This window comes from Onychostoma macrolepis, chromosome 07 (assembly GCF_012432095.1).
Source record: "Onychostoma macrolepis isolate SWU-2019 chromosome 07, ASM1243209v1, whole genome shotgun sequence".
Classification (NCBI taxonomy): domain Eukaryota; kingdom Metazoa; phylum Chordata; class Actinopteri; order Cypriniformes; family Cyprinidae; genus Onychostoma; species Onychostoma macrolepis.
The window spans coordinates 24,582,853-24,610,208 of NC_081161.1; the positions used below are offsets into that span (position 1 = coordinate 24,582,853).

Sequence of the window (27,356 nt, forward strand, 5' to 3'; positions counted from 1 at the left end):
AGCTCTTTTTCACTTTCTACCTGGGAAAAAACTCCCAATCACCACCGACCCAGAAAAACATGTTTTGGAGTTCATAACCCTTCAAACCCACAAGAAGTTGAAGAACTCCAACACCACCAAACCTTCAAACCATCATAACTTTCATCCGTGACTGCATCCGGACACTCGTTCAACGACCAGGACAATGCAAGTATCGTACATTAACTAAACGAAACAGAGGTTTAGTATAAGCTATAGACCCCGTTGTAAAACGGCACTGATGGTTTTTAACTCAGGTGGTTCTGACTCATTTTTCCATAACTGCATTCTCTAGTTTCTCTAATGGCTTCATTCATCCACTTTAGCTCCCCTTTGTATGTACGTGTGAGTGTATGCATGTTTGTTTGTTTGTTAGACTAGTTTGTGTTGGTGTTTAGTTAATAAAACTCTTGTGCACAAATTACATGAGTTTCTGATTCTGCCTTGCAAATTAATGTCCCTTTACAATTTTGATCCTTACTACATGATCTAATGCATTAATATTTAGGAAAGTATTTTCTGTGGCCACGAAAATATCATTTTTTAGAGTTGATATGAACTTACACTGAATTTTTGCTGGATGAACAGATCAGTTGATGGCAATTTATTTCTGCTACAGTTATTACTGTCAGCTGATATAAATAATTGTAATTAATCATAATTAATTGTAATTGTTTATGTATATTTCCCTTTTGAGCTAATTTGCTACACAGTTAAATCCTAACAAATATCACTTCAAAATATTCTTACAATTATATGCTACTTTATTACAATTTGTGTGTTAGTAATCAAAGTAAACCATAGCAAACAAGAAATGAATTCCCTGACTCATCTATTTACTGTTTACTTCTAATGCAAACAGTATCTCCAGGTTGTTTGTGGATGTCTTCATTTTAGGTTACCGTATCAAGAGTTTTTCATTGCTAGACTAATGTTTTGCAGTCTGAGAATGTATCTCTTCTCATTCAAGTGGCATCCCAGGCAAAATGATGCATCTACCTTATCCACAAACACACTCCTCTTCACTGGTGTGCTCTCTTGAGGAAGAACATAGAGGTCTGCAGTGGTGGGAAGGCCAGGCTTTACCATGGTAACCAAAGAGTCCTGAGGAACGCCTGTGAGCTATTAGACAAAGAGTGCAACATAAGTACATTTAAAATTGTTGTTTTGCATAAAACAAACAGAGCTCTAGTGTTTGTGTGTTTATGATTGAGATGAGAACCTTTGCAAGAATCTTGGTTACGACTTGTCCCACATCTTGTCTCCATTCAGGGATGTTTGGGTTAAAGCGATCCAAATTACGACTGAAACTCAATGGGATGACCTGGAAATGATCTGAAGAAAGACACTGTATTATGAACAAGGTATTATGAACATATAAATGTTAACATTGCAGCTGCAAAAATCAACTGAGAGATTCACACCTATATTGCACAAAAGAATAATACAAAAACAATACTATAATAATCATTAATCTGTCATTAGTTCAACTAAAAGCCTCACTATTTGAAGTGATCCTACTGCATAAAAAGAGGCAAGAGGTGAGGTAGACAAAGACTTTCAACTGGTGTCACACTCACAAAACCTTGTTACTCCAATAACTATTGCAAAGCATATGGGTTTGGAATGACATGAAGGTGATTAATAACGGTAAGTTTTTGGTGAACTATATACCTTTAAAACTTTCATATAACATGAAAAATGTGAAAAGGACTCATAAATTCAGTTGAAAAGATGTGATCTTAAAATAAAGAACTGAAATCTTCCAGGCAAGTAATTTTTTTTTTCTACAGAAATTTAAAGTTGGGAAGTCATCCAACGTAAATTATTAAAAAATGTAACCAACAGGTTTACTTTTAGCTTGAGGACAAACGATATGAAATAGTGAAGTGAGACTGTGCACAATAGTTCTTCTTCATTTTGTATTCAAGCTGAACATTGTCTCTGAGGGAGACCGTCATTTCTGCTTTCCAAGCATGACCTCATCCCTATCACACCACACTCATAAATATTCAATCCAGCCCTGGAATCACATGAATATTTCAGTTCTGTTTAACACTGTCATTACAACAAAGAAATAGGGTTAGTCCTCAAGTTGGATTTCAAACACAAATCGAGAACTTTAAAAGTATGCATTAACTGTGGCATTAGTTCCCAATCTTTTTTTTTTAGTATTGAGAGTGTTTCTGTGAATGATGTTTAATTATATACAATCTGTGTTTGTCACAAGGCCCAGATTATTCATGCAGTACATGCACCATAACACACTAGCTGACCGATGCGCAGAGCAATTTAACACCACTTGCTAACATAGAAATGCAACTCAAAACAGAAAAATGAATGCTATTCAAAAATATTTAATTGCAATAACTGGTCTTTTTGCGCTTCTCATTAACATTAATGAGAACGACTGCTGTACTTCAAGTCATAATTTGTATTTCCTGATTTACAAGGCAAATAGAATTTAAACTAATTTTTACATAGAGGAACAGTTCTGTATGACTAGTGATTACCTCCTATACCATAAAACCAATCCATTGTAAGTAGCACAAACACCATTTGGATTGTCTTTGTGGTGCCTTCAGTCATATTATTATAGTTTTTGTTGAACAGAGTGCAAACATTCTTTTGTTACGTTTTGCAAAAATTGTGCCATATGGGTTTGGAATTACGTAAGGGTGAGTAAATGATTTTCATTATTAGGTGAATTGGCTGCTTCCTTTTTAAGCACAGACCTCCCATGGACATACCCAAAATAAAATGGTTGCTGTTAATAAACCCTGGTATTTTCTGAAAGAAGACAGTTCTGAGGATGATAACTGAGTAACTTTCACTTTGAATTTTATGTATATTCAAATAAAAAAGATTTCCTACATATTATTTTCAGTCAATTACCATTTTTTATTGTAAAACAGCTGGATTATTGGATTATATTGCAGGATTAGGCCTCATCGTGTTTAGCTGCTTATGTCTTATCTCACATTCTTCAACCGTTAAAAAGCATTATGCTAAAATTCTTGCTAGAAATTCTGTAAATAATAAACTTGCCTTCTTTGATTTGACTGGCCATCTCAAACACTTTAACAATCACAAAGTTGGACCAATGCACTCTGAACATGCTAAATATGTATGATGGAATTCAACAGAAGAGAGTAATTTTGAAGGATACTGAAATTACAAAATTCAGCTGTAAAACTTTCCAGTCCACCCCTGATGCTGTACACCATCAAGGGGTGTTTTATCTTACCGTAGACAATGACAGTCTTGCTGTCCTGTACCATGGATCGACCATTAGAAGCCTGAACAGTCACAGGAACTTCCCCCTCCTCAGAGAACCTTGTAATCAGACTGTTCTCCAGGGTCAGCTTCGGCTATCGAGGGGAAAGGCAAGTCATACATATCTAAATAAGTGTAAAGGCATCACTTTAAACGGCTACACCTGAACCTTTAAGCATAAGTATCTCAAATTAATTCCAGGTCAATTTCTTCAATATTTACACGTGTATATGTGTATATGAACTCATTAAACATTAATCTTAAAACTTTTCATTATAATCCCACATATGTATACATATAATCTTAGATGCAGTGCCAATGAATTTATTACATACATTTTTTTTTAAAAGTCAGAATAATTTTAATACTGAACACAAACATCTAATATACACACCTAATAAAAAACAGAAAAACATTACTGCTTTTGCAATAGTATTTTTTGGCAGTCCCCTAAAAATAATGTATTATGAGTATATTTTTTATAGAATATTATTAATTACCACAGAGTACCTGAAGGTTATCTCCAATCCACCAGTAAAACACAGTAAGGTTTGCCTCAGTGGGCAGCACTATAGCTGTGAGATTTACTTCTTGATTTCTGCCAGCAATTGGGACCACCTCCAGATGGACATCTTGAAGAGGAGCTGGAGAGAAAGTAAAGACATATGAGTTGTGCAAAAAAAGAAAGTGTTAAGCCTATCTTGAGATAAAACAGCATATGTGACCCTGGAGCACAAAACCAGTCCTTAAGTCGCTGGGGTATATTTGTAGCAATAGCCCAAAATACACTGTATGGGTCAAAATTATAGATTTTTCTTTTATGCCAAAAATCATTAGGATATAAAGTAAAGATCATATTCCATGAAGATATTTTGTAAATTTACTACTGTAAATATATCAAAACGTCGTTTTTTGATTAGTAATATGCATTGCTAAGAACTTAATTTAGACAACTTTAAAGGCAATTTTCTTAATATTTTGATTTTTTTGCACCCTCAGATTCCAGATCTTCAAATAGTTGTATCTCGGCCAAATATTACCATACGTCAATGGAAAGCTTAGTTATTCAGCTTTCAGAGGATGTATAAATCTCAATTTCGAAAAATTGACACTTAAGACTGGTTTTGTGGTCCAGGGTCACATATATAGTGTGAGAAATGTGTACAACTTCCATCAATATTTGGTAACATCCGACCTTTCTTTGTGCAGATTTCACATGGGCCTGATTCTGAGTTATGATTCAGCAGAAACATTTCAACCTCACAGTATTATAGATTATACTAATCATTATGTTCCAAAATGTTATGCAGCAGCCTTTAAGCTCACTTGACTCTAAATTATTTCTGAAGATTTTACTGACCTGTGACCTGGATGTAAAGTGTAGCTTGGTCATGTCCAGCAGAGTTTTCAGCCTTCACACTGACACGATAAACACCTGGCTTCTCATAACGGTGTTGAATGGGTTCATCTGTGACTGTCAGGTTTTCATATATAGCCCTGACACCGTCCATTAAATCGACCTGATATCTGGTGCTGGTGGTGTCACCCTGAAGAGGGAAGTACAAGAAACAAAAGTTAAAGATGCCTAAAAAAAAAGTGGAACATTTTTCCATGCATGTAAATCTTCATATTTTCTAGTCAAAGTTTTCTTACATTTTAGCATTCAAATGATAAGAGTTGTATAAATAATCCATGTACTTCACCTGTTCCTGATGGACTATAAAAGTGATGTCATCACCGGGTGCCACAGCCAGCATCTGTCCTTTGATGCCCAGCTGCAGACCTCTAGGGGGCAGCAGAGGGCAGGAATGCTGCTTCGAGCTCTGTTCTTTATTCAAGCCACCCTCACAAACATTAGCGATGACCTTCCGGTAACTACAACAAGACAACACAAGACATGTTAGCCTTTACTTGTTTGTATTTGCCTTAAACTGGAAAATCCGTGTGATGTGGCCTGGATTTAAACTGTTATAATGGAGAGCTGTGGAAAAGATGCATTTCATTCTTAAATACCTACAATAATCTGCTTTAATAGGTGGATAAAATATCTATATAATGTGTCCAGAAAGGTATTGTCTCAGAAAGACTGATAAACAAACACAACTTTTTTGTCAGGTGAGGTTTTTCTGAACGAGAGTCTTCTGCTCTACTTAACACAGCTCAGTATGGCCTTGATGCACACACATTTTTTGAGTCCTTTTGATTAATATTTTGAAAGCAATGCAATCTGACCTGTTTGTTAAATCTAGTCAATCCTGTATAAAGTCTATCTGCTATAGTAAAAATGTCAGTGAGAGTACAGTCAAAGTGGAAACAGAGGATGGAAAACTAACGAACAGTGCTGACATACAGTAGTACTACTAAAGAAAATCATGATCCTAACCTTCATCTCCATAGCAGAATCTCAGTTGGCCAGACAGTGATTCATCTTTTTAGAATCATTAAAATATTGGTGTCTGAGTCACTGTAAGCCTGGAGACTATAGTGTACACCATGAAAACGGATGTTGAGAAAGTATTCTCACTTGAAACGGAGTGGAGGTTTTTACCCAACTTTAGCAGATATGGTACAAAATGAGTGTATTTGGACACAGCTTCAGGTAATATTGTGCACTTTGACATTACATGTGTGATGTGACCTGAATGATGAAAATCTGATCTGACAATACAGACTAAGACACATTGCAAAAAAGATCTGATTTCAAAAGACATGTGGACTCATTTTATCTGCCTGTCTGAACAAAGCTTGTGTGCTCATCTAAAGTGTCTATGATATGCATGAGTGGGTGTTTTCTGTAGTGGCATTTACTGTGTAAAAACTGACACATTTAATAAGTGTAGTGATTATGCCCTGCATTTCTCAATGTTCAGCATTCAGTATTACCCTGTGCTGGACTTGTAGCTGTGTCCTAAGTGGCAGTTTTCAGGTGGAGCGTCAGGATCATGCCAGAAGTCAGGATAACAGCGATCCCCATCTAACCGGAGGCTGGGAGCACGCTCAAAGCCGTAATCGCTGAGAACACACAGAGAGACGTAAAGCTCTATTTTTAGCCCCAGATCTAATTCACAATGCACTGCACTGGGGTGTGAAAGTGAAGTTAAGAGTGTCTGTTACAGCAAAGGCATCTGTGTATAATTGCAATTAGCTTGAAATGTGCAAAGGTTATCTCTCTATTTCGTACCAGGCAAAGTCTTTCTCTGTGCACTGGCAAGGTTTAGCTGTTAAAACTGATGTATAGCTCTTCCCTTTAATGCAGAACGATGACTCTTTCCTCCTCCTGTACATTCGCTCCTGGCCCATGATGCATTTCTCTCCCTGTACGAGAAAACTTCTCATGAGTCTCCATTTGAATAGTAAACTGATTCACAACCTAAATGAAAATTTATTTCCACAACAGAAGAGTTAATATGTATTGCTGAAAATATTTTTGCTGAAGAAAATATGTATGTTTAATATTATTATTATTATTATTAATAATAATAACCTCTATATCTGCTTCCTTATTTTCTTCTCATGAGTTTCAATGAGCTGTACATCACTTTGGTTCAACCTTTATTGTTTTTGAGCATGCTGTAACTTTACTGCTGAGTGGGAGGTTTTGAGTGATATTACCTGTAGGTCAGTGAGTTTCCAGGAGTCATAATCAGCTTCTGTGCATTGCCTGGGAAACGACTGTCGGAAATCCACCTTCACCAGCTCCCAATCCGAACGGTAACTTATGTGGCCAAATACCCTGTCCACAACAGCAAGCATTATTAAACATAAGCCTTCGACCTGTCCATTAATCCATCCCTCCATCCATAAACATTCGATTATCCCTCGAGACAAAAGCCATTCATCCCTTTCACCAAAAAGCGAGACCATTGGAGTGTAACCTTGACTTCACGTCACAACACATTCTCTACCAATTACGCATCTTGGGAACAGAGCAAACGAGAGGACAGACACATGACCTCGCTCATCAGCAGTGTGTTTCTTATGAGCGGGGGCCTCTTTAATTGAGGCCTTTGAATTTCACATTGCCTTTATCAAAAGGGCAGCCTCTTTATAATACAGAGACCACCTGCTGTTTGGGGTCTATGGGAACATGCTCTACACTTAATCTCAAATAAATCACTTTTCACCGCCACAAGGTGGAACCCTGTACCTGCGTTTTATAGCATTCAGTGCACGAGTGTCACAAACAATTAAAAATGCTTCGATCATCTGGCATAGCACTCATATCTGAAATGTCCAATATGTCCAATTTTATAAATATTCTTCCTTGAGTTAAATGCAGTTCTACAATGAATATTCAGCTTGTGATGGACTAAAGTCCTGATAGCAAAATGCCTGTCTATATCATAGTAAACCAAAACAGGAAACAAAATATTACTCCAAAATAATAAAATTGTCCTAAAATCACAGAAAAATGAAGATCATTTACTTACTCTCATATCGTTCCAAAACTGTTTTCTTTCATACAATCAAAGCCATTGGGGTCCAAAACAACATACAGTAGGTCCCCATTGATTTTCATTGTATGGAAAGAAAAAAAAACACTCTTAATCTGTTGTGCAGAGGAAAGTAAGTCATAAATGTTTTGAAACAACATGAAGATGAGTAAATGATGTTCATTTTTGGATTAACTATCCCTAGTGGACTAGTAACTCCTGTTCAGTTTTCAGAGGACCCATACTCACGTCATAACCAGTGTCTCATCTCCAGGTTCACTCAAAAGTCCATCCACAAATACAGAAGTGCTGGTGAAGTTGTGGATGCTCCATGTTTGTCCTTCATCTATGCTGAACCTAAGATAAAATATTTGTTTTGATGTTCTATTAGCAGTACTCACCACGCACAAGGAAAATTGTATATTATACATCATATGACATATTACAAGTCTGCTTTGAGTGAAGACGTGTATTTTAGTTAAGCAAACATGAAACTCAGTTTACACATTTCAAAAATACTTTTAATTAATTCATTCCTCTATTTATAAAAATTCTGAACATACTGTCAGCTGAAAAATCACTCCATCGGCGTTGATTCTCACAGTGTGAACATGAGAGTTTGTAGGCTACAAGCCAGCGTAAGCACTACAAGCTCTTAGTTTTATCCTGACGGAAGCTGTGTTTGTACTGCCAAGACTCAATGCCGATGAAAGGCTTCAAGGCTTATGTGAGAGATGGTAGTGATTTTCTCTTTGATCTTCATAGGTCTCCTCTTTACGCACATTTGTGAAACAAGGTGAACTCGATATCTAGTATGTGAATCACTTCAAATAATATGGGAAAAGAGTTGTCTGAGTGCAAAGGAAGAGATTCAGGCTGCTCGGGAACTCGGGGTGGTCTGAAGAGCCCTCCAAAGCCAAATGAGCTTCTTAAAGCGCTCACTCAAAGGATTACCAGCACAATCAGGTCAGCAAAAGCCAGGGAGGGAAGTCTTGCATTCCTGTTTTTCATACAAGCCTGACCCTGTTTACAGTGTTTGCTACTCAGTTTCTCTTTCTACTGTCAGTCTTTGTCATGTCAGCAACTGGGTCCATTTGAGTTTTTGGCTTTGATGTCCAGACATCACATTACAGAAAAAAACTGAACTTACTTGAGTATTTTTAAAGGGATTGAAGTGTCCTTAATGGCCACAATGACACCGCCATGATCCAGATAAAGAATGTGATGCTCTTCTTCAAAAACCTACAGTGAGCAAATGAAATAATCTCTTCAAGTTCATCTTCATAATTGTCATAATCAAGATTTAATGTCATTAGGGATAAATAGAGCTGAGGAAATGAGAGGCAGCGACAATCTCGAAAATCATTGAAAGGACATTAAGACAGAGAAATAAGTCTGCCACATACTGAGTGCTGAAACGGCAGCAAATGAGAGGGTGTCAAATGAAATTAGGCAGAATGGGAACAAGAGAAACAGAGATCTGCAAACCTAACCAAGTCTGTTGGGAAAGGTGGGTGTTAAATACAAAGAGCAAACCTAAAGAGTCGTGACAAGTCACAGAAGAAGCTATAATGAAGCATTTTTCTGACACCGAAAAGTCATTGTAAAACACATTCGCAGACCATTAGTGTCTTTTCTGTGTTCATTCTCACCTGTTTCCAGGTCTTGCCACAGTCTGAGGTGATGTACATCTCCTCTTTATATTCAACCAGCTGAGACCCAAGGTTACCTGAAGAGAAGATACACACAGAATATCTCCATATAAATACAAAGAGGGAGAGAGCATCTTCAATTTTCTTCTTTTTAACTTGAGGCGAAGCAGCAATTTCCTCACTTTGTTTAATTTTAAGAGAGAAGGAGGAGTAGTCGTGAGCGAGTTGCATATAAAAAAATGAAACTGCGAGAAAACTGGAGGCTATTGTGGATCAAAGGCTGAGAATTAGTTAGAGCTGAACATTTTACTGAGGAAGTGCACAATAATATCAAGAGAAAGCAGGATTTGATGGAGACTCAGTGCTCACTTTGTGCGGTGTATGTACATGTACATTCATATGGTGAGTACAAGCTTCAGTGTGTTTAAAACCAGAGACTGCTCAGGTGTTTGTTAGTAAGAGAAATAAGTCAAGAGTGAACAAGTCACTGTGACACTGTCTGTGTGTGTGTGTGTTGTGCGTGTGTGTGTGTGTGTGTGTGCGTTATATGTCTGTAACCCTGAGGGAATGGACAAACTTGATGACCTTGTGAACTGGCAATAGCTCTAGCCTTGGATTCAAGAACATTAATGTATTGTCTTCCTCAAATCCCCATGAACCCTGTGGCAATAAAGAGCAAATATTTCATATATCTGTGCCTGCCTCCTTTTGTGCCTCGTGTGGGCTCAATGGCTTCCTTTTTAGTGAACAAATTATCTGCTTTGTACACACTATCACAATTTCCACAGTTTTTTTGGATCTGGAATATAATTACTTCTTGTAATTGAAAAGGAGTACAGATTTTAGTTTTTGGACTCCTCACCGCTACGGTGACAGTGCTGATGTGTAACAGTTGTCATGAAGACTGACCTGCACCCATAATGAGGCCTGGGGCAGAATCTTTAGTGTGGACCGTTCCAGATACGTACGGGTTGTCAGCCCATCGCAGGTGGAGATGGAGGTGACAGTCAGGCTAGGAAGAGGAGCAGAGACAAAGAAAAATATTACTCTCTCTGACTTTTTGTTTTTTGTACTTTGGCAATCATCCCAATTATTACACAATAGATATACCACCAACAAGTGTTTTACATAAGGTATGCACTTAATAGAAAATCTAGACTCTCTGACAAACACACAAAACCACCTTGCATTAACACACACAAATAACAGTCTAAGTTCTACAGTAAGCAGCACCATAATTTAAAATCACTTCACAAGTCGTACTACATAATGTTCCGGCTAAAAGATGAATCAGAGCATGAATATAAATCATATTTAAGGTGCCAAAAACCTCAACAGGGTGGCAATAAAAAAGGAGAAGAGCAGTAAAAATGACAAAAAAAATGAGAGAGGAAGGAAGAGAGAGTGTTGATTAGTGACGGGGAGAAGAGAACAATGAGAAAAAGACATGTCAAACGGACGGCTGAGAGATGAAGATGTGAGAAGGGTTGACTAGACAGACAGGAAAGGAGAGAGAAGTCGATACATGTCCTTTCAACTTGTGATTTATATCTTGTCTTGTCTTGTCTCATGTTTGCCAGAAACCATATTTGTGTCTTAAATAATGGCCAGAGTGTTTAAAATGGGCATTTATAATGATACATATCATCTCTAGCTGTGTGTGTGTGTGTGTGTGTGTGTGTGTGTGTGGACTGATGACTCAGGTCGTTTTTTCTTTTTTGTCTCATGAGACAGCAGCAGAACCAGTGCCTGCTCTGCCCACCAACCCTCAACCGCAAACAGCGGGAGATGAGTCAGATCGAGGGGTCAATGACTTCACGTCTGTGTCTGAGACAGTTGTGGTACAATCATTCTGAACAGGAAAAAAGCAGAGTATGGATATATATCTGTAGATGCATAATGAAATAAAGTCACGATTTCGTTGGTATGAATATGCAATGAACTGAAAGGAAAACGACATCTGCACAAATACTGTATATTTAATTCAAGGTCTGCATTGTAGTTTTTAGTTTGTGGATATGTTATGTACACTTCCATTTAAAAGGTGTCTGTAAGAGTTTTTTTCATGTTTTTGAAAGAAGTGCCTTTTGCCTACAAAAGCTGCATTTATTTAAGCAAAAATACTGTAAAAGAGGAACATTGTGTATTTTATTACAATTTTCCTATTTTAATCTTTTAAAATGTAATTTATTCCTGTGATAGCAGAGCTGAATTTTATTCATTACTCCGGTCTTTAGTGTCACATGATCCTTCAGAAATCATTGTAATATACTGATTAGGTGCTCAAGAAACATTTCTAATTGTTATCAGTATTGAAAACAATGATGCAGCATAATATTATTGTGCAAACGTTATACATTTTTCAGATATTTTTTATCTTTGATAAATATAAAGTTCAAAAGAACAGCATTTGAAATAGAAATCTTTTGCAACAATGTAATTTTTTACTGTCACTTTTGATTACCTGAATTCTTGCTGAATAAAGATATTAATAAAAATTATTAAATTTTTTTGTTCTAAAAATATCTTACTAACCTCAAATGATTGCACGGTACTATACTTATGAATGTCATATGTAAGTAATATGTTTGGGAAATCCAAGTATTAATTGAAGGGTAAAAAGGGGCTTAAAAATAATGGAAAAAAAAAAGAAAACAAAATATTCAAATACAATTAAAATGGGTGCGAAAGCTAGACCAAAATTAATTTAGCACTGATAGAAACATAGAAATACAAAAGACCATCTGAAAATCTGGAATTGAAGCTGGAATGAGGAATGAACAGGCATATTTACCTGCTTGCAGCTGACAGGTTTGCCATTCATATCAGTTGGGGGAGGAGCCAGTGGTTCCCAGTCTCTGCCTTTGTTGTAGGTAATGAGAGTCATCACTTTTCCATCTATTTTTTGATTGGCTAAGAATACGCCCTTGATGCCACGAACCTGAAAACATACACACAACCAAAGGATGTGATATCTCCTAGATCCCGTAAAGAAGCTGTAAAATATTACTAGCAAGTCAAATTATGGCAAAGTCACAACTCTCTACGAAACTATCCAATGTATTAGATCAAACTTGTTTCAGTAGCACAGGAACATCAGCTTTCTAGAATCACTCATTTATTTAAGCATGCTGCTGGGAATAAATAATAAATGCGTGAAAGCAGAATTACTGGATCTCAAGCAGTCACACTTCATTTTTATGTGCGTTTTTTTAAATGTTATAGGTAAAGGTCTCTAACAATGTAAACTTTACAACAGCTGAACTACGTTTAGTTCATTATGCAGAAGGGTAGGATGTGAAGCCCACACTGCCTTGTTTTACACAGGTACTGTGTGGGGAGAAATGCTGACCTCTAGGATGTCGATGAGGACATTCTCTTCAGGCTGCTTGGTGCTGCGGACGTTCTCCAACACAATGGAGTAAAAGACTCCTTGTGGATCTGACTGGTAGAGGTTGTATGTATCTGTTTGATACCACTCCTGCAGAGCCAGGAATACCTGCTTCTCGTCTGTACTCACAATTTGCACATCCTGCACAGAAAGACAAAAACAGAGAAGCAGAAAGATACCACACAAGAAGATTAGAACCTCATGTAAAGATAAAAGTGAAATAGGTTCAATGCAAATGACAGTTTCAGTTTTCTCAGCAGGTACGAATAATTAACATCATGATTCGTTCAGGCTTGCGTCTTTGTGTGAAGAGAGATAGAAAAGCTGAACGCTTTCACTTGTGCTTACATAAAACAACCACAGAAAAGAGCTGCACATAAATCCATGGTGATTATATTTAGTTGCTTTGAAATGAAAAGTTTATTTTGAGCTGCTGTGAAGAACTGAGTTGGAACATGAACTGTGTAGGGACAGATTTAGATGAAATGAAAGCATGAACAATTAATGAATCCATCCTATAATTAGCTCTTCTGGTTTGCCTTAAAATACAGAATAAACATTAAGCTTCTCAGTTTTGGTAGCTTACAGCCGGGCGCTGTGGCAATGACTGGGTCAGGACGGGGGAGTTTGTCACCATGTTGTTCTTCCCGATAAAGTGAAAGTGGGTCGCGTTAATTTAGGCACAAAGATGAAGGGTACAAGCTCAAGCCCCCAGCTGAATTCATTCATAAGAACTTAAGTGAAGAGCTAGCAAAGTCCCTGAAGCGCTGTGTAGCTTTAATGTGCTTCAGAGACCAAATTCTAAGGCTATTTCTCACTTATGTCCCACTAACAGCAGTTTAGAGGCACTGGACCCCCTCTGTGAGAGGTCAGTTACACAACACCTGTTTACTCTGAGAATTATAGGATGGCATAGGGAAGATAAGGATAAAGCAACACACTTAAAGAAGCATCTGTAACTACTTGTGTGTGTGCATGTGCATATGGATCAACATATCTTTACAGTACATGCAGCTTCTATATAAAGAATGATAAAGAGGCTTTCTGAGTAATATATCCATACTACATATTCAGTGTAAATACTAGTGTATGTCTCATATCGGCTTCATTAAAGTCAATTATTATGACATGATGTGCATTCAAATGATTTTGGTCAGAATTAAACAGATTTTTTTTTTTTGTTAGAATTAAATAGCCAGACAATTTTGTATTTTTCTGTCTTTTTCACTTCCCAAAAAGACAGGAGGCTTTTCTAATGCAACATAATGATCCACATTAGTTGTATAACTGATGCTGCATCTGTCTATTTTATAATTCTTGTGGTGCCACAGAGCATGACGGAAAATGTGGTCTGGTCTGTCTCCTCGTAACCCGCCTAAATGAGTTGTTTTCTGGCAAGATGTATCACTATTTTTCATCAAAACACAAAATGCATGCAAACAAAATGGTACCATCAACATTCACAATTCCAGCTTATTATGATCAATGACCCAACTCGGAAAGTCTTGTCTCAAAGAAAGTTTTAAAAAACTTCATGAAAAACTCCAGCTCACTGTTATAGAGACTTCTAATCCTGTTTCATCCCTATGTTCTCTTCCTTCCTAAAATATCTTTCTATATCCACACACAAACACTTCTGAAAAGTACCAATTTCCCCAGAAGGCTTAGACTATTCTGATGAAATGAATGCAAATATTTAATTTCAGAGAAGCTCTTATATAGAGGGGAGTGTAAATGTGTATATGGCTTTACGGACATTATTTCAAATTGAATTTACCCTTTTACCAACCTTAGTTGTCAGGAGGTTCATGATGACATCTGGAGACAAGCAATCACAAATCATAATAGCTGACTGATTGCTTCCACGTTTGCTATTTAATTTTTCGATCAGATTTGGAGATGGTACTGAATACGTCTCTTGTCTAGAACTGCAATGTAATTCTTGGCTGTTGATTTGAGGTCAAATATGAACAGCTCATCATCTTTTAGTTAGTTGTGCATTAAAATTTTAACGATGAGGTCATCTTCCCACCAAGGCTTACACAAGACAGTGAAGTCATCGCTGTGAAACACAGCTGCTGACAGTTCCCCTGGAGAGAGTGGAAGTTTTAAACGTGGATTATAAGATCATCTAAATCAGCACACAAACAGCAACAAGAACAACAGAGTAAGAGGATTAGAACTGGAAGCTATAAGCGAAGCACTTGCGTTTTCTTTTTAAGACTGGCTGGATAGGTCCTGTCTTTGTCTATCATACTGTGTGACAGGACACTCAGGTCCCCAATCCTGATAACAGCACTATCAGAACTTAAGACAGCACTATCCATCTGTCTCTGACAGCAGGCACAGGACCCCTATCAGCCATGACACAGCTGCAGGACATTGTGTCTCTGCCTACAGCCACAGTCCCTGAGTGCATTATCAGCAGGCTGACTGAGTGTCTAAGAAGGATGGGATAGGTAACAGTACGAATGGATGGATGAAAAGACAGGAAATCTGTACAGAAAACAAGAAAGAAAGAAATGAAATGGCATATTAACACACCAGCAGAATGTTTGCTTTTTCTCTGTTTCTGGTGGATTCATTGAGCTCCAATGTGGTGCATTTGAATTCTGGTCATGCGGTTTCATTCTTGAAGCGGAGAAACAGGTCTTAATTGGCCAAAATCAATAGTATTGTTTCTATTCAGTCTGCTTCAAGTAAAAGAACACTGGGCCTTTTTAAGTGATTGTGTGTGGTTCAGGGACGATTGCAATTGGACTGCAATACCAACATTTATATAAGCTGAAACATTTAAAGCAGGCTTGCAAAATTACAGATGCCTCACAAAGTTACATTTTCCAGAATGGCATCGTTTCTCAAGTGCACCTAATGATTGGAGATCAACTTAATTGAAATGTGTCTACTGAAATTTGACATGATAATGTTATTTGTTCATTTAAGATGGGCTGATTCCATCCTGAAACACAGACTGGCACACTTCTTTAAAAGAACAGATATGTTGATACCTATGCAACATACTGCATTAGTGTTCTAAGAACTTTTACTAGTTTGTATATCAACTTCTGATCCAGTTACATATGCAAATTACCATGCTTGGAGACAAAGAGTCGTAAACCTTCCCTCCAAAAGTTCAATACACCATTGGCTCTTTGACACCCGAAAGGAGTGACCTCTATAGCAGATAAAGCTCTCACATCAGTGACCCGCCAGCAGTCTGCGGTTCTTTTAGATCCTAAGAGGATGAGGAGGATTTGAGCTCCTCAGCGACCCTTAAGTTTTTGCGCCAGGCCTTGCGGCCTTGACTTTCCATTCAACCAAAGATCCTCGGATCTCAGCAGATCTCTTTCTTAGCTCTTTTTCACTTTCTACCTGGGAAAAAACTCCCAATCACCACCGACCCAGAAAAACATGTTTTGGAGTTCATAACCCTTCAAACCCAGAAGAACTTGAAGAACTCCAACACCACCAAACCTTCAAACCATCAGAACTTTCATCCGTGACTGCATCCGGACACTCGTTCAACGACCAGGACAATGCAAGTATCGTACATTAACTAAACGAAACAGAGGTTTAGAATAAGCTATAGACCCCGTTATAAATGGCGCTGATGGACTTCATTCATCCTCTTTAGCTAACCTTCGTATGTATGCGTGAGTGTATGTTTATTCATTTGTTTGTTTAGATTAGTTATGTGGGGGTAGCGCTTAGTTAATAAAAGTTATGTGCACAAATTACATGAGTTTCTGGTTCTGCCTTGCAAATGAATGTCCCTTTATGATTTTGACCCTTGCTATATGCTCTAATGCATTAATAGGAAAGTATTTTCTGTGGCCATGGAAATATCCTTTTTTAGAGTTGATATGAACTTACACTGAATGTTCAGTTGAATGAACAGATCAACTGATGGCAATTTCATTCTGCTACAGTTATTACTCTCAGCTGATATAAATAATTGTTATTAATCATAATTAATTGCAATTATTTATATACATTTCCCATTTCCCTAGCTGATTTGCTACAAGGGTGAGTAAATGATGATACAATATTCATTTTTGGGTGAACTAACAACCCCGTTAAATAAAAAAACAGCTTATTCATTTTCTTCATCTTTAGTTCTTCAGATATAGCAAGCTTTACTTCATGCAAATTTCTAAAACAATAAACAAATAAAAATCAGTTGAGAAGAGCATTAAAATCGGAAAGACGAAGGCTGAAAGGGAAAAAAAAATCAAGCAAGAAATGGCACTTAGCCATTTAGTGCCCTAGGTGTGTTACAACAAACAATTCATCCCTCTGGAGCCATGGACCATCATTAATCCATAACGTAAAGAAAGGAACTTCAGGAGAGATCTGAGACTGCATACTGGAATTGGGTTTTGCATTTTTCAAAAGGTTTTCAATTATTCACTGTGGAAAATATGGGCACAACATCAGCCAACCCCATCCCTCTCACACACTCCTGCTCTCTTCTGGGTTCTTGAACCGGGTGTCTAAAATTTGACCTATCTGCTCAGTCAAGCGACAAGCAACTAAAAGAGCAGAGCAAAGAGGGTCTAGAGAGGGGAAAAACACCAATAATGCTTTAACCCACAAAATGACACCACGAAGGGAAATGATAAATATATCCGTTCTAAATTGTCACAAAAATCCTTGCATATGCACTTGAAGGCACTGAGTGAATGAATATATGGCATGTTCAACTTCTACAGTAATTAAATCAAAGCTTTTATCCTTTGCCATTAAGGCGAATGCCTGGTAATCTGGGGCATCTTTCTTAGTAGTACTCTTCTCTTACACTTTTCTCTCTCTCTCTTTCACTCTGTCACAGTGAATCAGTGGTTGGCATAGTTACAAATGCCATTGACAGCAGCTGCCCTACAGCCTCTCTCCTTTCCCTGCCTCTCTCTCTGAGTTGAAATATACATGAAGCAGGCCCCTCTGGCCTCCACTCCAATCAATGTTATTCAATTACAGTCAGCCAGCATTTTACTGAAGCACTCCCTTGGGTTAGAGCCACAGACAGCCTGGTCAGTCATCAGCTGTAACCCTTAGCCAGCTGTCTTCTTTCGCCGGCATATTACTGCCATACATCACGGCTCCTCAGTAGGTTAAACCCACATCTGGGTTGTAATGGTGTAGCGTTTCAATGCTAGACACCAACTGTGCTCTTCAGTTCATACATATTGTTGCAATACGTCATAGTCAGTCTCTGGCTTTAAAGTGAAATCCACAACAGCTGCAGATGATAAAAGAACAATAACCACCTTCAAACAGTAACTCACATTTAGTATATAGTTCATGACAAAAACAGCAGCAACTTCAAACACAAAACTAAACATGCACATGATGCTGCTACAGTAAATCTCAGTAAAAAGCAGCAAAATTAATCTTTGGATATTTAACATTTATACACCAGTTTCACTGTTTTTTTTCCACTCTGTTTGCCAGTTTTGGACACGCTGACAGTCTGTGCATTAGTGGTGGGTATTTTTCAGTGACTATTACTGCAGGTTACATCAAAACACCAGTAGGTGGCAACAAGTATCTGTCTTTATAAGTGAGTCACTGAATCATTCATTTAACCAATTTGTTGAAACTCAGTGATTCATTCAGAAATGAAACAAAACACTGTCTTCATGATTCAGTGATTGAATCATTTACTTAACCAATTTGTTCAAAAACATTTATTCAAGGACGAAACACCACTGCTACATTAATTCTGCTTTTACTTTTTAACTATATTCTTTTGTGCAGCAACAATATACTGGCAGTACTGTGTCTAAAAATATTACTCAAAGTTACTTAATATTAACTCTCTTGTAATTGTGTTGTTGGTTTTAATTAAAAAAAACAGATATGCTGTATGTCTTGATATGTGTGATATTGTTTAATTTATGGTGTTGTGATTGAATAAGATTAAATAGCAGAAAGTTAAAACAATATTTTACACAAAATATGGAAACACAATTTTGATATTAAATATCAGTTTGCATTGCAGTATGATTAGCACAAAAAGTTTTTTGTACACTACAAAATATTTTAAACATACAAAAATATTGTTTTTGTAAAGACTACAACCCAAAGTTGCACCCAAAAGTGATTTCAGAGTAATATTGATCATTTTACAGCTACATTTCTGAGGACCATACCTTTGGAAGGGCATATTTAGGGAATCTCATCTGAACAAATTCATTCCTTCGATATGAGACGTAATACTTGGTTCGATTTCCTGTAGTTACCTAAAAAGAAAAAAAGAAAGAAAGACAGTGTGTTTTTATTTCACTATCCCAATGATGGGGTCATGTCTTCACTGTCAGCAATTTTGAGACAAACCACTCTCACTTTCCTATTCATCCTTTGCCATCTCAATTCACAATGTCGATTTTATATAGCTACTATTATCCCAACAGATTCAGTCTCTACTAGCACTGAATCAAAAGCTCTGTCTGTTGGTCTCTATGGTTCACATAAATTGTGTCCAGTCTGAAACAGCATGACTCTGACCGAACACAAACGTTTCACACACTGTAGTCTTGTTTCTCAAGGGCATATCTAAATTTCTTTTCAACAGCTGCAATCCCTTCAAAAAAAAAAAGCAGGTGAGGGAGATGGGGAGTGGGGGGGAGTGAGAGAAATTAATACAGAACGAGCAAATGTCCTTGAGTCATTGGCTAATTATAAAAGATCAGGAAAAAAAGAATAAAATTAAAAAAGGGAGATAAGGGAAAAGCAATACTGTAGTTCAAAATAAGTAATGTGAGACCAAAATTATTGTTAAATGTTACCAAAATTAAGCTGTATGCCCACAATATAGACAAAACTTTATATATGTATATATATGTATATCCTGACAAACAATGTGTAAACAAACGTATCAATTCTTGCATTGCATCTTAATTGGGCCTATTGTTCACTTCAGTACACTAATGTGAGAAATTTTCCTCAAAAGCAAAATAAAAGCCTGAAAATATCCCAGCTTCTAAAATACTAATATAGCCGTGGCAGTATTTGCTTTGGAGATGAGAGACGTCATCAGCCTTTACATGTGAAAAATCTAACTGACCTTGAATTATTGATGTTAGTGTATATTGTGATAATGTGTATATAATATATAAGGTGATAATTTGCTAAACTCTCCGATGTCTGAATGGATCTGTCTGAATAAATATGTACATACATCATATGTAAAGATATGTAAGACATTATTTTACCTTCACAAATATGTATTCATCTTGCACTGAGAGGGAATTGTGGTCAATCTTCCCCAAGAACTGTGCTGTCACCATTTTATCAGAGCAATTTTGTATGAGACATGTCACGTAAAGATATCCTGGTGAAAGACAGAAAAACACACACAAAAAGGGTTAGAGGAAAAGTGAAGGTAACAATTTGACTTTTAAAAATTTGAAAGGAATTTCATTTCTATGTCTGATCATACAGCTTTTGTAAGTGAGTGTTTGGAAGCCATTCCGAAGGTGAATGGAGTGAAAGATATCAGCAAAAAAAAAAACAAAACATGGAGCTCTTAACAAAATTAGCTGAAGCTGATCCTCACTGGGCACATTGCTTTGCTCCAGAATGGCAGGAAATTAATTATGGGAAAACAGTGCCGAGGTGTCCTGTCGCAATGGCCTTTCTGTTTAGAATATCACACAATAGCTGGCTCAGCAACATCTACAAAACACACACACATTCATCAATTCTCCAAACGTGCATGAAAAATGACAGCCAATTGGAAAATGATGAAAAAATTAGAGGAGAATGCATACTCCAAAAATCATGGCCAAAGGTTACATATCAAAGTGGGGAACTTAATTGCTATTCTCATAATGTTGTTTCCTCTCATTCTCTGTGGTTTTATTTTTTGTTATTAATTTTAGGCAAACAAACGGGCAGACTACTTCACTGAAGAGGACGAATGGTTAATCAAAGCAGTACAGCAGAGAAATTCATTAAAAAGCAATTAGAATGGCTGAGCGCTTTGCTTCTGTCTTCTGTCACACAAGGTCAGACGTGCACACACACACACACACATACAGCACATCCTATGGGAGGTTGAAGGAGCCACTGAGCTGAAGAAAAAACACTTGAGGTCTGCATCTGTCAGTGTGACACAAGCCCAACAGATAAAGAGTAAAACCACAACTGAAAGTTCATTTATCAGAAGAAGGGCTAGATTTATGTGTCCAGTGTGATTTTTTTATACTAGTTAGACACAACTCTCACCTCTCTTAGGGGTTGAGTGTATGTGTTTGTAGGTTGCAGTGTGACTGTCAGGCGGCGTTTAACCTTCACTGGCTTGAGTGTGATAGAGCTCTGTGCAACAGTTTGCATCTGTACGCCTGGTCTCTTTCACACACACAAATACACAAGCCTTACAAAACAGCTCAGCCAGGAGGAATTTCTCTGAAAGAGGTTTGTTTGAATGAGGCAAAACTGAAGCCCTAAAACATCCCATCTACCCTTGTTCGCAGTGGTTTGATACGGTATGTAAAATTGAATTGAAACGCACTGTTCTATAAACACATGAGCTCCCTTACCACCACCGATGTCTTGAATCTCCATATGAACCAAATCAGGATCCACATCCACCCCCGTCACGGCCCTTAAACAAAGCATACAGTTAGTAACACATTGAGAGGATCAAACAAGACCGACTCACACACAGAAGGACATCTTAAAGGGATAGTTCACTCCAAAATTGCAATTCTTTCTGCATCTGCTCACCTTCATGCTGTTCCAATGACTTGATTTAACAAAAAATGGAAAGCTTTGAAGCGTGAACGCTTGTAATCACACACAAAACAGTGACACTTTTCAGAATTTCACATTTTCTGTTCCACAGAAGAAAAAAGTGAAATAATTGTGGGTAAATAATGACAGAATTGATGTCATTTTTGGGGTAACTATCCCTTTAAAACATCCCCTTAGCAGTACCTTCACAACCATACAGACACATAGAAAGTCCTTGGTTTCAAGGAATGCAGACAGCTCGCTCTCTTTTGTCTAGTTGTGTTAAACACTTGTTTGGAGGTTACTAGACTGCTCAGTGAAGTTCTAGCTCAGTAAACCTGCACAAAACCTACATTATTTTACAAGCATTTTAACAAGCAAGAAATTAACTGGGCCTTTTAAGAATGTGTGCGTTGTTTTGCATGATTTTCCCCCAAACCAGTTAAGTTCCAAATTCCTTCCACAGCAGTTTTTATTGGTCAACTCAATCACTCATTCAGCTGTCACGAAGAGTTCAAACTTTATATTAGGGGACCTTAATTATTATGTACTTGCATTTACATTAAGCATTGATACAATGCACTTACTGTGTACATACATGTTTATATATAGTACTTATATTTTAAAAATACATACATGTAATTAAATCTGTAATTAATTTCTGTAATTACATTTATAATTACACTGTTGACCCATCCCTTACCCACCCTTAAACCTACCCACACCACCAAACCTGACCCTAACCTTAGCCGTATCCCACTACAATAGCAGCAAAAGTGTTTTGCGATACAATATGAACACAATAAGTACATTGTACTTATTTTTTGACACAAGTACATAGTAGTTAAGGCCACCTAATATAAAGTGTAACCAATTACACTGATGCATCCGATCTGTTAGGATGTCCTGCTAATGGTTTGGGTTTAGCTTGGGGGTTCGTCTTTGTTTCAGCTCTGTGTGGGCAATCAGGACTTTGATTGACAAGATCAATGAAATCTTTAGAATCGGCTGCTGGGCGAGGTTTGCGCTTAACTAGTTTGGGGGGAAAAAACATGCGTTTTAATGTCTATGTCTGACAGTGTGCTTTTCAGCATTTCAGCTGGAGATAACTGTTCTAAATGCCTGTGATATTTCTAAATCAATGCTTTATGACATGAAAATATTTACTGCAGCTTAATGGCTATATAATCTTGCTCTACATTGATTTACAGCAGATTACTTGACCGTCATGTCTCAACATCACATAATAAGTTGCAATGAGCTCAAGACTCCTCTCCTGACCACACGGTACGGACCACCCTCTCAGACAGCATCCCTGTCCATTAAAGCCATGCTGATTTATGCTCTCTCCTCCCAGACTTCCCCTTCTTTTGTTTTATGAGCTAGGCAGCAGACGGGGAGGACGAGAGAGCCACAACCCTCACTATGAACTGATTCTGTCGCGTCTTCTGAGGCAATTCTCTGAGATGTTTTAAAGAGGTTTGGAGACAGTAGAGAGGGAAGGGGTATGACCCTTATCAAACCCCCTGCTGCTGAGGAATAGAGTAAAAACAGCTTCAGATTTACAGTGTCATTGTAAAACCTCCAGCCAAATAAAACATGTGCTGGATGGGGTTTATTATGGCAGATGCTGATGGGGAGCTGACTTTTTCATCTTTTATCACAATCAACCACAGACAAACTATACAGAATCGTATATTGTGTGTTGTGAATCTGGTAAAGTGCGCTGGGAGGATGGCACGCAAGCAGAAGAGAGCAAAAGATCAGGAAAGAGAGATCAAAAAAGAGAAAGAGAGGGTCAGACAGAAAGACTGGTTGGGGTGGAGAAATAAATCACTTCTGTACAGGATTTCAATCCCAGCTGTGATAGCAGTGAACCATAACCAGGGAGCGAAGCAATGGAAAATAAAAGGAGTTGAATTCCACTAAGAAGGTGGAAGAAGAGAAAGAGGGAACAGAGAGGGAAAAAAGATTAAAAAGAAAGTCTCAGAGGGCAATGTAAAGTAAAACAAACCAGTACTGACACCCAGACTTACTTTCTTCAGTGGAATAGCCTACAAAATAAGTTATTTTTAGCAGAATGTCAAAGCTGTTTTCCAACGAAAGTAAATGGTGACCATGGTCGTCAATCAACATTTTAAGTGAATAACAGCTCATATTTTAGTATGTTTGCAATCATATTTCATTTCACCTTTGAAATGTTTTTGTGAAGCTTTAAGGCCATTGCACACTGAGTCTGAAATGTTCGTCCAACATTTTCGCATGTTAAAAAATAAATACGACCTCATGTTGTGTCAATCACGTTTACACATTGCCTCCGAAACTTTCCTCCGTCATAAAAAAAAATCGGATCAGGTTCGATTTTCTGCATTTTCGCATCTGTAGCATGCATTTTTGATAGGAAAGGATGACAAATACGAAAAAATGGAAAAACGCATGTGAAAATTTCGGACTCAGTGCGCAAGGACCTTTACAGCCCCTCATCCTCACAGTATGGAAGACAGCAGCTCAAACATTCTACTAAATATTTTCCTCAGAAGAAAGTCATACAGATTTGAAACAACATGAGATTACTTTAAGTATTGTAGGATGAATTTAGAAAAAAATCACCAGAAAACTCTGTCTTTAGTAACACGCTCCTGTAGCAGAGTCCATTTGTGACCCAGATCAGTGGAGATATACAGCTGAAAAACAAAGAAAGATGAATAAATCACTATTTACTGTGACTGGATGCTTGAAGCGCTGGTCATAACATCGATTTTTAGGCTGGATTAGATTAAAGCACACTTTGCAACTTCTCATGATCATAAGAATTAGATGAGTGATTCGTTGCATACTGTATAACGATTAGGTTGTGAAAAGCTGTCCATATATACCAATTAAAATCACATATGTTGAGTGTGTCTGTATTTGTGTCTTTGTGTGTGTGTGTGTGTGTGTGTGTGCGCATCTGTCCCCAATTGATCATCCCTATAATGAGATTATATTGATCACCACTTGCATGGAAAATACCCACCAAACTGCACCATAACAATACACACAGACAAATACACACTTTTCATTGTCTTTTCCATTTAAACGCAGAGATGATAAATGCAGCGTGTTGCAAGCAGTGTCTAGGGGTTTTAGCAATTCATCAACCACACATAAACACACATGCGCACACACAGACACACACACAGATCTTGCCTCGTTGCTCACCCAGCCGTTAACAATGTAAACATGCTCTTTAGCGAGAGACAACCATGGCCTGAAGGCCAAACAGTGCTGCTCATAACTCTAATAATGAGGATGCCAATATGCTGGAGAGCAAAAAGCAGAGCCATAAACAAAGCTGGGTGAGAAATGTGTTGAGAACAGTTGGTCAAGGCGTTCAGCCGAGACCTAAATCATTAATACTGAAAAAGCTACAAAGACTAATTCAGGCAGTTGAGCCTGACAAGAACAGCTACAAACACGCAGCTGGAATTAAGACACATTATGGGTCTTGTGAGCAACCGGTTTGGAGCTGCCAAAAAAACACTGACTTCAATTGGTGTTATTAATACTCATTTACTCAACTGCATTAATCTGTGTTGGCCAACACTTTCATCACTGACCTTGCCTCCTTGCTGTAAGCCAGAAGTTTGTCTTCCTCAGATGGATGGAAGAGGAGTGTATCCACAGTGAAGGAGACTGGCTGCCGTTGGAAGGATGAACCCTCATCTGTGCTGATGAAGAGCATCTGGTCACGTTCATTGATGCTGGAGCTCACCAAGATCACCTAAAAAACACAATGTCTTCAGTGACTGCATGTCAAGATGTATGTTCATTAGTTTACACATTTAACTATTTGTGAAATCTATTATTAAAGAATATTTTATTTTATTTTTATATGCACAATTTAATATAAAATACAGCATCAATGAAATATTTTATAATAAGCATTTTATATTTCAGTAAAAGAATGTGCAATATTTTATTTTTATATGCGCAATATAAAATATTTTTTGTGCAACATTTAAGGTGCATTTCCTCCATATATATATATATATATATATATATATATATAATGCTTACATTTTTACAATACATAGAAATTTTGTCATTAACTATGTGGTATCTTTTGTACATTGCATTACAAAACTAGTTTTGGTAAAGTGTCACTTCCATTATATTACACTAAGACACAAGGGGAAACATAAAGGCAAAACCAAAGTCAATCATTTAGTCAAAAAAAAATGACCCAGAGTTTTTAAGAGAATTTACCAAACAAACTGAAGTTTATTGTAAGAAGCAGTTCCGTTAACTACCTTTAAGTGGCGCTGTTGTTCAACCAACTGCGCAATGAAGCGTCTCTAACGGGAGGCAAGTTCACTACCTGCTACCAGCACAAAAAAACAAAAAAAACAAGCTGGGATCCTCAAGGGGACTGCCAAACAGAGAGAATCTCAAAGGGATCTCTGTGGAACAAGTTATCCATCCCAAAACAAAGACTCTAGGGGAAAAAAGGAAAGAATCTCCTCTCTGTAAAACTTCCCTCTTAAAGCAATAACTCGCAGAGTTTAGCACAGAGCCCCCTTTGTGGTCTGTGGATAAAAGCCATCAAACAACATCCTGCGGCTGTCCCAGAGGAGTACGGCAGGCTGGCAGGGCTGGAAGAGGCTACAGAGGCCGGTAAAACAACACGGGGCAGAATGTGATGGCCGATGGCGCTTTAAGAGCATAATCACCAATCTGCCATGGTGTCTGACTGCCACTTCAGAATGAGTTTTTAGCAATTGTCTGTAGGTCATGTAATCGGTTATAAGATAATTTGCTTAAAGCTCTCCAACCGGATCCTCTCTCACAATAGGCAAGTCACATAGTGTCTTTTAAGTAGAATCAAGCTTTGTATGCCTACTCATGATTGGATGAAAGACAATGAGCACAGCTCGGAGGATTTATACACATACATGAGAGAACAATCATACCTCTTGTCTCAACATTCCTCTGAAAGTGCCATGTTCAAATGCTTTACCTTTACACAGCGTTCATGAACGAGACCACGTGATCCTATTGACCTAATTACTCATGCTAATGAACAGCAGTAATATTCATCACGCAACAAAGCTCTGAACGAGTCGCTAATTCAAACACTCCGCTGAGTCTTTCGGTGCAGTGGAACTTTGTAAACAGAACAGCCAGCGAAAGGGACAAACATGTTTGTGTGTACATGTGTGTGTAACTGCTTTTACTCAACGCGCCTCTACTAATTTTGCTTTCCACCCAATTTCATATGCAAATTGGCAGGTTTGATATCCAGTCAGTGCTGAGCAGGAAAATGAGAAGCACAGAGAGATGAAGAGGGAGAGAGAGTGAGAGAGGTCTGTTCTGTGCACCTGAGCTCAGCCACTGGAACAAAAGACAGACTTGAAGAAAACTGACTGCGGCAATGGCAAATTTTCAATACTCAACCGCACAAAGCTGAGGGGAGAATAGTGGAGCGCTGTTTGAATGCTGAAAGCTTCTTCTGAAACAACCAAGACCTGCTCGGGTTTGCTTTCTGGCTTAGCTCTACCTGATGCACCTCTCAGAGAGAGAAAGAAAAATAGGATTCCCTACAAGAGATGCTTCTCTTAAGTGAGAGTCCTTAACAGACAGCGGGGTCAAGAGACAGTGGCACAGATTAAAGGCATAGTGCACAAGTCTGTCATCATTTAATCTTCCTCAAGTTGTTCTAAATGGAAATGTGTATTTTTTCTATTAAACCAGCAGATCCGGTTCATAAAACTGGTTTTAAAAAAAAAATAAAAAAATCTGTCCAATACTCGAGTTCAACTCAGTGATTCCATCTAGTCTCAGTGGTTTTTAAGTGAACATCACAGAGCG

General features: G+C 37.8%; 1 protein-coding gene across 3 annotated transcripts in view; it reads right to left on the bottom strand.

Moving 5' to 3' along the window:
* Positions 1-27,356, bottom strand: part of sorcs2 (sortilin-related VPS10 domain containing receptor 2) — a 161,241-nt gene that overhangs the window by 7,445 nt on the left and 126,440 nt on the right. For 2 of the 3 annotated variants that reach the window (XM_058782171.1, XM_058782169.1), the window contains exons 1-19: positions 24,117-24,186; positions 21,314-21,378; positions 19,985-20,103; positions 18,923-19,012; positions 12,732-12,911; positions 12,174-12,320; positions 10,289-10,391; positions 9,380-9,456; positions 8,878-8,969; positions 7,977-8,084; positions 6,907-7,027; positions 6,476-6,609; positions 6,178-6,306; positions 4,998-5,169; positions 4,655-4,841; positions 3,805-3,938; positions 3,266-3,389; positions 1,241-1,353; positions 1,018-1,140 (exon numbers count right to left, since the gene is read on the bottom strand). In XM_058782171.1, coding sequence (XP_058638154.1) covers positions 1,018-1,140; positions 1,241-1,353; positions 3,266-3,389; positions 3,805-3,938; positions 4,655-4,841; positions 4,998-5,169; positions 6,178-6,306; positions 6,476-6,609; positions 6,907-7,027; positions 7,977-8,084; positions 8,878-8,969; positions 9,380-9,456; positions 10,289-10,391; positions 12,174-12,320; positions 12,732-12,911; positions 18,923-19,012; positions 19,985-20,103; positions 21,314-21,338 — 2,178 coding nt within the window. In that variant the 5' untranslated portion in view covers positions 21,339-21,378; positions 24,117-24,186. Of the gene's footprint in view, positions 1-1,017; positions 1,141-1,240; positions 1,354-3,265; positions 3,390-3,804; positions 3,939-4,654; positions 4,842-4,997; positions 5,170-6,177; positions 6,307-6,475; positions 6,610-6,906; positions 7,028-7,976; positions 8,085-8,877; positions 8,970-9,379; positions 9,457-10,288; positions 10,392-12,173; positions 12,321-12,731; positions 12,912-18,922; positions 19,013-19,984; positions 20,104-21,313; positions 21,379-24,116; positions 24,191-25,101; positions 25,270-27,356 lie in introns of those variants that run through there. The other variant, XM_058782172.1, reaches the window with a different exon arrangement.